The following is a 9,331-nucleotide window of genomic DNA, read 5'->3' as shown; positions in this document are numbered from 1 at the left end:
CTGGTTTCGGGGCGGGGCCGCCCCCACGCCTGCGCCCGGCGGGCTGCGAGATGGCGGCGGGGCGGGCGGGCGGCGGCGGCGGCGGGGCGGCGCGGTACTTCACCCGCTGGTACAAGCCAGGTGCGGGGCGGCCGGGGAGGGAGGGATGCAGGGAAGGGGCCGGGGCAGCGGGCCCGCGGCCTCACCCGTGTTTGTGGCCTTTTGCAGACGTGAAGGGGCGGCCGTGCGAGGACTTCTGCGTGCTGCAGCACTCCAACAGGCGAGTGGCGGCGGGCCTGGGCTCCCCCTAAGCAGCAGCAGGCTGTGGGGGCCCGGCTTCCCCGGGGGCACCCCGCGTCCTGTCCTGCGCCTCTCCGGTCACTGCTCCCCGGGAGCACCGCGTGTGGGCGCCCTGCTCCGCCCGCCGTGCTCAGCCTCAGCGGCTGCGGCGCTGCCCTCCAGTCCCTGCAGCCTCCCCTGCTGCAAGGGCTCTCCTAAATGAGAGGCGCTTCAGAGCCTTCTCCACGGTGATATTTGGAAGCAGTCTGCTTCACTTGGATTCCAGGAAATCAGTTGGCTCAATTCAGATTCAGCCCTTTCTGTTTGGCACTACGCAATCGCCTTTAATTGTACATTTACAGAGAGGTAGGCAGCGAGCACGAGATAGGAACCAGAGATGTGTGCATTGCTTCTCCCTTGTGCAGTGGCATGGTCTGTACACAACGTGCCCAGCTCCTTGTGTGTGCCAGGCGTCTGTGGTGTGGCTCAGTTGTTGCGGGATGAGCAGAACTTTGCCTGCTGTCTGCTGCAGAAAAAGGCAGCCTTCATCTTCCCAGCTTCAAATTTCTCATCTTTTGAGGAGAGGTGAGGTGGAGACGTGTGTCTGGTGTTCCCAGTGGGTTGCCCACTGCTCTTACGAGCTCAAAATCAAGCAAGAGCTTGACACCAGCTAAACCATGATGCTGACGTTTCCTACAGTACCTCTGGCTGGGTGCTCAGTAAAATAACCTCTTTGCCCTTATAATGGGTGGGGCCGTGGCTTGGTTTGGTGCCATTTAGGATCACAAAAATCCTTTTTGAATTGCACTGCGAGGCCTCAGCTCTAATGGCTAGGTGGCAGCTCCCAGATCCTCCTGCTCTTCGCAGGAAGCCGGGGTCAAAGAGAAGCAGCTTTTCTGGTTCCTCTGAGCTGCTGTAAAGCTTCCCGGTAATGCCGGGGCATACAGCCCGTGTTCACCGGGATCCAGCTCCCTCTTGTGGGGAGCTGCTTGCCCAGACCCTGCAGAGCTTCGGCGCTGCAGCGGCATCAGGGTGCCGGCTGTGGGCTTTGTGCATTAAGTGCAGGTCTAAAATAGGGGTGAAGTTAGGTCTCAGCTCTACAGCTGGGTTTGTCTTGAGCACTCCGGTTTTGTGACAAGAAATTCTCCACCCTTAGAAAAAGATGGGATGCAAGCAGCAGGTTAGCTAAAACCCAATTCACAGGCAGACCACTGACAGCCCCCAGCTTCACCTTTGGCTAGTCCGAGAACTGTTGCCCTCTGCTGCAACATCGTCCTTCAAAAGCAAACCATGCTTTACTTCATCTTGAAGCAGTTACTTCAGCGGTCCCAACACAAGTAAATTAAATATGCGCATGTGGAGTGCAACACTGGATAAAAGCTCTGGTTCTGTGTAATTACCAAGTTTACTGTTTTTTGATGACAGCCTAGTGTCTCAAAATGAAGCGTCTTCTCTGTGGGTTGCTTTAGATCAGAGTTCAATTTCCATTCAGTTTGGTAGAGCTCACTTCAAGTAAGATGCCGTGAAGAAAGCGAGTCCAGTTTCATCCAGTAGCTGACATTTGTCTAAGTAGGAAGCTAAATTTCTGTCTCATCCACAGGCAATAATCACCGTAATTTCTTCATCATTAGCTCAGGTAAATAGCTTTCTGCGTTACCCTGCTCAACCCCCGTGCTGTCTCTGGGCCTGCTGAGTGACCCAGCTGCAATAAGCTGAACTACCAGCTGAACTTTCCTACTAAACTGTAGAGGGACTAAACTTCCACTGTATACTATGGAAGATCAAGTATCCGATGGAGAAAGTCTTGCTAGCATTTCAAACTAGAAGCCCAAGTGAAGTCCCAGTCTCAGTTTTAAATCCCACCAGTACTGACAGAGAAGGTGGTGGAGCTTGCTTAGGGTACGTAAAGGCATGGCTTTTCACAACTACAGCATAATAATTATAACTCTTGTTGCAGAATCTGCGTCATCACCTTGGCAGAAGCCCACCCTCTTCTTCAAAATGGAAAAACAATTAAAAGTATTAATTACCAAATCAGCCCCAACTGTAGCAGACTTCAGAATAAGGTCTCTGGGAAGTCAAAAAGGGTATGTCTTTGATTTGGTTAGCTTTCATTGTAGTCTCTCAAACTGCATGAAACTTTCTGTCCTTTCTAGAATTGAAACTTAGCAAGTTACCTTTGTGTTTTATTTCAAGCCCCTCCCTAGTTAAATAATTATTACTCGAGAGAGAGAGAGAGAGAGCATCCCAACCAGGATGTTAGAGGGATCGTACAGCTCTGGTGGTTTCCAGTATTGCTCAAACCAATGTTAATAGTCTCATAAGTCATTTTGTTGTGGTATATAGAGGGACTTAAACATCCCGTAATAGATTAAAAAAAAAAAAAAAAAAAACTGTTTTCACCAAAATGCCAAGGATTTGGAAACTACTGTTTTTGTCAAATAGACCTAGACAGCAGATGGCCTAGTTCAGTTTTTCCTGGTGGGTTTTCAAACGTGTAGTTAAAACTGCTTATGCTAAAGTTAACTAAGCTATGTTTTTCTCCTCCTTTTGCTTATTCTAATTTCATTAAACTACAAATCTGTTATTCCACAACAACCAGTTATAAGTAAATTTATGAGCTTTTACAAGCTTCTATTTGTGCACACAGTTGTCATCTCTTCAGTAGAAAAGCATAAATACATAACTTGCAATGACCTGTAACTATCCCACTTCCTTGCTTTGTTCTGCAGCTTACAGACTTACGTTGCTGATGATATCTTAGAAGACCTGTGCAATTAAAAGTGTGTGTGTGTGTGTGTATATATATGTGTTATTTTTTTCAAATGCAGGGAGCTCAGTTTTTAACAGAACTTGCCCCACTGTGCAGGATATCCTCAACAGATGGAGAAGAGTACACTATTTATAGGTAAGGATATTTTCCTCCTTTTGCCCCCTACAGCCTGACATACCGTGCACGTTTACTGAATCTAACTACTTTCACAGTTGTATACGAGGGCGACTGATAGAAGTGAATGAAAACATTCTTAGCAATCCAGCTATTTTGCAAGAAAAGGTGAGAAACTTTCTTGCTTTTTATTTTCTAACCTTTATTTTACTACTAACTTCAGTCTTGCTTTTTAGCCATCAACTGAGGGATACATTGCAGTGGTTCTACCCAAATTTGAAGAGAGCAAGAGTATAACTCAGGGACTTCTGACGCAGGAGGAATACGAGGAGGTTTTGTTGAAACGTCATAATAATTCTGCATGAAGTTAATTATACAGGCATCATCTGTATTTGATATTTAATAAGTTTCTTGGACACTGTAACTTTCATAGGATTGAAAGGCCTGTGTGTCTGTTTTTAAACGTGGAACTTAAAATGCTGGTTTCGCGCAAGAATAAAACAGTCCGTTTTGTATATGAAAATCTGCTTTCTTTTTTTTTTCCCTCAATTCTAGTGCCACAACAAGCTTTTAAATAAGCACAGATTGATATTTTGGAGAATATTTGTGTTCCACAGGCTTCTTTGCTTCTGCTTAGTGCAAGCATAATACAGAAGAATCACATAATTTAGTTGTCATGTAATTTAGCTAAACTAATACAACATGGAGTTTGACAAATGCAAATTAAAAATAAAATGCAACAGGAGCCTGTATACAAAGAGCAGATAAACTTGAAAAAGAGTATTTCACACCAGGCTACGTTTTCCTAGCGTCCTGAAGTCAAATAATGCCCTTTCTACGGAAGTTTGTCATAATCAGTATCTATTTACTTCAATTTTAAATGCTATAAAGTCTACATAATACTTCAGTGGTTCCACATGCAATTCAGATTCTGCTCAATAAGTTTTAATCAGAAAGGAAGCAACAACAGCTATCTACAAATAAAGATAGTAAAAGAAAAGGGTATTGAGACAGGAGTACTAATGAGATAGAAGTATAATTTGGGAAGAATGAATCATGCCAACAAAATTAAGATTCTTTGTTCAGCTATTGCAGGAGTGTTTTTTCCTAGGACTATACTTCATTGCAGGTATAACTCAAAACTAAGGTAACATTTCAGTGCTTTAGGCTACAGCCTTTCAGACTATATTCCTGATTGGGCTTTATAAATTCATAGACTGAAGCAGGCCAGAGATGAGTTTACAGACTTCAGCAGTAGTGTTACATATCGCATATTGAGCACAAGGTTCTTTACGTGAAACGTCTATTAGCAGCATCTTTGGGTTGGAACATCCATTAAGACATTCAGAAGCATTAACTACAAAACCAGTATCGATAGCGAGCGTAGGAAATTCATTCACATTATAAAAATATATAACGATTACACTAGTTGGTGCTGTAATTGTTAAGTAATGGGACATCTATTAGATGTGACAAAGGTCAAGGGTTTTAATTCAAATTAACCTGGTTTGACTTTCCACAAATGAAAGCAAAATTGAAACTTCAGCAAGTGTTATTCTCTGGTGGAGTTCCTGCATTTCTAAGTGCTATAGTTACTTGCTCTCTAAAAACGTCATGTTTGTCACATGATTTTCCAAAGACTTGATGCCAAATGTCTCAGCTCTCCTTTCTGGAGCGTGTGCATTTGTGCCGGTTCGTATTCTGTCTTCTCTCCATGGTGGAGCAGGTTTAAGATAGCCGTTTCCTGCTTTATTCTGTATAAAATGAAGATTTATTAAAAAAAAATAAGCAAACTAACAAAAAGCAAACAAGAAAAAACTAAAATACTGCAGATGAATCAAGTACCTTTCTCATTAATTTGCTGCAAAGTGGAAGAAGTTGACATAACAGAGTCATCACGTTCTTTGTTTTCTGAATGCATGCATCAACCTAAACAAGATAAGTACAGTAGAGTAAGATCACTGATTAGTTTTGTCAGGCAACTATTTAGTACATGAGATGATAATCTATTTTGAGCTCGAATGGATAACATTTGTCCTTCGTAAATATCTCATCTAATCAGAAAGTTTTACCTAGCTGTTTTGAATTTCTCTAGTGTTCATAAAACAACAGCATCCCTTCTGTTAAAGGGAGACTTGGGCTGGGAAACAGAAGAGAACAATACACAGCTCAGGAGAAGGAACTAAAATAATATAGTATTAGAGAGTAATATTATGTTTCACTATTTTTCTTCTTTTTTTTTTTTTTTTCCTTTTGTCAATGTCCTGTCAGCAAGATTTAGAAAGCAGTGTGACATGTAAGCCTTACCTTGATATGAGTTACACTAAAGGTTAACTAAATCTTGAAGCATTTGAATTTAAGCTGTATGTATAACACTCAGCAGAGGTCACAAGTTCGGGCTGTTCAGAAACATTGTTTTGATAGCCTTTCAGCACTACCTAACTATAAAGAGACTGGAGTTCCCATTTAGTTTAGCTAGCGAGTGTAAAACAAACCAAGCAGTAGCTCTCAGGTGCTGACTTTGGTTTTGATTAGCTTGGATGGTTTAGCCCCTTTCAGAACTCAGCTGTCCCTCCCACGAAACTGAAACATCTCCCACATAGCTAATTGGAAACAAACACCCAACTACACAGAAAAACAGATCCTACTACTGCTCCTTAACAAGCCTGACCTCCGTTCACCACTCAGGTTTGTAGACCTACTTATGGTAACAATGCAGAAACTTTTATGGCAGCTATGTGTAAGTTTACATATAACAAAATGAGTAATAGCAGAATAAAGTAGGTGGTGTAGGGTAGACTCTTTACTTTCTGAGAAGCAAGCGTGTACTTCACAAATAGAGTCTTCGGGGTTTGGAATTTATGTTTATGTAAAGTATCAATAACAAGAGAATAACAATAATTATTACAGTGGTGGTAATACAAATTGCCTTAGTTAATGCTTTGAGCACTTCTTAGCGAGCTACACTTAACTATGGTTCATATAAATAAAGTTCTGTGGCTTACAGTAAGATAAATACCATCTCATATTATTCAGCTGAGAATTCTCAGTTTCACCATGATAAAATTCCAGTACCTCTATTTATGTAGTGGGTAGAAGTTGAGGGAGATGTTGACAAGTTCCTTGAAAAATGTTCTCAGCAGTAAAAAGCAATGTAGTGGAAGTCTGTGAACAACTTTCCTTCTTTTTTTTTTTTTTTTGACAACATCGTTGTCTTGGGAAACTCTTTACTAACAGTGAAATCCAAAACCCAAATGGTAATTTCACTATTTTTAACAATAATAAGGAAAAAAAAAGTCTTATTTATTGTACACTCTATAAGTTGATAAGTTACTGGTAAGGAAACTGTTCATTAAAACATTAATATTAATGATAAATCTGGTTAGACAGATACAGTTAGACAAAATTTGGATATCCATGCTCCCTTAAGAAAATAGTCATATAAGCCTGGGAGTAGTAATGTTCAAACTATCCACCTGCAGGCTTCCATATATGCTGGGTGCCAGTGTATCGTATTTTGCCTCCTTTCAAACTCTCAGCATGAGTGAAGGGGTCAGGATAAACTTCACTGAAGCCCTGCTCTGCTACTGGGGGAAAAAAAAAGTCCAGAAAAAGTTGAACCTGTGCTGAAGAACATCCTTTCCTAACACAGGATACTGCAGTAAATGGCTTCGGCTACAGTGACCAGTGAGACAGTAGACAAAACATTTTCATCAAGAGGAACAGTTCTTACTGTTCTTCCTCTATACTTTGCACATCAGCTTCTCAAACCATGTTAAGTGCAAAATAGTTTACTTCAAGTTGAAGTAAATTCCTCTTCTACATAAGGAACGGCAACAACGATATATTGCATAGCAGAAAAATGCTTTTGCAACATAAGATTTTGTACTTGTTACTTTTTATGGACCTCTGTCAGTCGAAGAAATTCAGCTGTCATTAACTGTTTCATGTTTTATCAGGAGCATAAATTAGTAAAATACCATATTTTAAAACAAGTTAGGTTTTATTTTTGGGGATGTATATAATTTTTTACTTTACCTTTGTAAATATGGCACTTTTACCCTGAACAGAAGCTTTTGCTGTTACTTGGAGCTGCTTGCACATAGGGATCAGTTTTTCAGCTTCCAGCAGAAGCAAAGGTTTGTCATCATCGTGTATCTGCAGTATGTTTTAAGAAGACAAAACCACTCTGTGTTAGACTCCAATATTAAGTTAATGGAGAAGACAAAACAACCAGCCTTTACGTAGTATCATTAAAATCATAAGCTGAATGGCTTTTCAGTTGTCATACGTCACCTGATCAGAAAAGGCTTGAAAAGCCGAAGCAAGCTTCATGCCCTCTATTGCAAAAATCTGAAAGTGGAAAAAAACACGTTAAAAAAAAAAAAAAAAAGGTGAAGCAAATGAACCACCACTCCTTTTACCTTTTGTTTTAATACATAGTGTACTCTAAAAGGGTAACAGGAAATATTTGCGCAAGTTGCATACATTTATAATTAACAAGTTTGCAGTGACTTCTGAAGTAAAAACCTACACTAACGCATGCCATTCTCCCACATAAGCAAAGTTTTAAAAGTTTTTCCCTTTACATGTGAAAAAACATGTTTTGAATTGGAGCAGCTTACAAAAATTTTGTGGTTAGATGATACCCTGTCATGTTTGCTTTCTGTCCTAACGCAGGTAAGCAGTCTCCTGTTAAACATACATACCGTAGAAATGTCACATTATAGTTCCTCATTTGGTCCCTTGTCTTTTGTCTGTATTATTCATATTTTTGCATCTTCTTCCTTTCCCAATAGAATACTGCTGCTCAGATTAGGATAAGTATCTGTAAACACCATCAGGGACTAAACTAAGTGACACAATGAAGAGTACTATCGCACTGAAGGCCACTATTTCCCATTCCTAACTGGAATCTCAGTTTAAGTAATGTCTTAAATAAGGTCCCACCAGAGCCCTGGAATGTTAGCTTTCAGAAAGTACCAGAGTTATGCTGTTTAAGAACTACAGTTGCCAGTCAATTTCTGATACTCTGTACTCATGTATAAGGAATCAAAGAGTTAAAGTTGCATTTTGTTCTTCATTCAGAATCCCTAACTCCCAGTTCATTATAAATGTATTACCTCTGCTTGATGAAATAAATCTTGAGTAGTTTTCAGAAGTCCTTCTCCTCTGTGGAAACAATGAAAACGGAATATATGCCATGTATAGACTGCAGAATATTTTGCTGGCTGCCTGTACAATTTATTTTCTCTGTCTCTCACACAAACATACCAGGTGTGGGGGAAATGGGGACACATCTGTAATACCAAAAGGCAGGATGTGATCCCTACATCCTGGTCGGATGGTTTGTACTATTACCTATCTTCTTGATACATCTCTTAATGCCTACTCTCTTAACATGCTCCATGTAACTATGATAAATAAATAAATACTTGGCATCATAAATGTAACAAAGCATCTCTGCCTAGGTATTTAAAAAGCAACAGTCAGAGCTCTTTCATTAACACAAACCTGCATGCTGCAGTAGCAACACGTTTTCAGTAGCTAGCATTCTAACGGTTTCCTCCCATTCTATTTGAAAAGAAGGGTACACTGATATACTCTTTGAAGTGTGGGCTCTAGAAAGGAGTCTTATTTATTCATTTCATTTATCGACTAGAAAAGAGGTTGTGTGCTCCCCTCCCCCTGTGCCAGTAACTAAGCCTCTGTTCTTTTCTAGAGTGAAGTATTTCTGCAAAACACAGAAGGACCTGAAAATTACAAGAATGAAAAAGGGCATGCTAAAATCTTATCAAACGCAGAATATATTTAGCTATTTAAAGTAGAAAATCTACCAGTAAAGACAGTGAAGTACTAATACTTAGTGTCTCATAGCTAAGAAAAGGGACTAAGTTGTATTTGAATGGTGACAGCATGATGCTTAAAAACGAACACACGAGGGCGCAGAATGAATAGTGGACCACAGAGAATTAAGCTATAAAGCTAGATAACACCGAAAGAGCTTTTGCAAAGAAAAAAAAATCAGTTACTGCTTAAAATGTTTTACCTATCTATTAAAGCACTCTATCCCAGAAAGTCTTAGGTCTTCCACTTATGTAAGCATTAACACCACTGAACTGTAAAATTCCACTCTTTTGGAAGATGTTTCACAGAACTTATTACAGAAGCCCCATTTCACAGTAT

The 9,331-nt window shown here is 40.4% G+C and overlaps 2 protein-coding genes across 3 annotated transcripts in view; one reads left to right on the top strand and one right to left on the bottom strand.

Moving 5' to 3' along the window:
* The first annotated feature begins 3 nt into the window (after positions 1-3).
* Positions 4-3,668, top strand: ABITRAM (actin binding transcription modulator). Of its 2 annotated transcripts, XM_080583603.1 has the most exons (6): positions 4-120; positions 208-259; positions 2,216-2,345; positions 3,090-3,166; positions 3,244-3,313; positions 3,382-3,668. In XM_080583603.1, the coding sequence occupies exons 1-6, from the start codon at positions 51-53 to the stop codon at positions 3,508-3,510; spliced, it is 528 nt and encodes a 175-aa protein (XP_080439729.1). In that variant the 5' UTR covers positions 4-50; the 3' UTR covers positions 3,511-3,668. The 2 variants fall into 2 exon arrangements, with proteins under 2 accessions (XP_080439729.1, XP_080439728.1); XM_080583602.1 differs by lacking the exons at positions 4-120; positions 208-259 and adding an exon at positions 268-843.
* CTNNAL1 (catenin alpha like 1) overlaps positions 3,323-9,331 on the bottom strand; it is a 57,923-nt gene continuing 51,914 nt past the window's right edge. Inside the window, exons 15-19 of the mRNA XM_080583598.1 lie at positions 8,269-8,317; positions 7,442-7,498; positions 7,184-7,303; positions 4,991-5,074; positions 3,323-4,899 (exon numbers count right to left, since the gene is read on the bottom strand). Coding sequence (XP_080439724.1) covers positions 4,738-4,899; positions 4,991-5,074; positions 7,184-7,303; positions 7,442-7,498; positions 8,269-8,317 — 472 coding nt within the window. The 3' untranslated portion in view covers positions 3,323-4,737. The remainder of the gene's footprint in view (positions 4,900-4,990; positions 5,075-7,183; positions 7,304-7,441; positions 7,499-8,268; positions 8,318-9,331) is intronic.

This window comes from Anser brachyrhynchus, assembly GCF_964034855.1.
Source record: "Anser brachyrhynchus genome assembly, chromosome: 2".
NCBI classification, from domain to species: Eukaryota; Metazoa; Chordata; class Aves; order Anseriformes; family Anatidae; genus Anser; species Anser brachyrhynchus.
The sequence above is the reverse complement of the archived record's forward strand: the minus strand, read 5'-3'. Positions and strand labels throughout refer to the sequence as shown.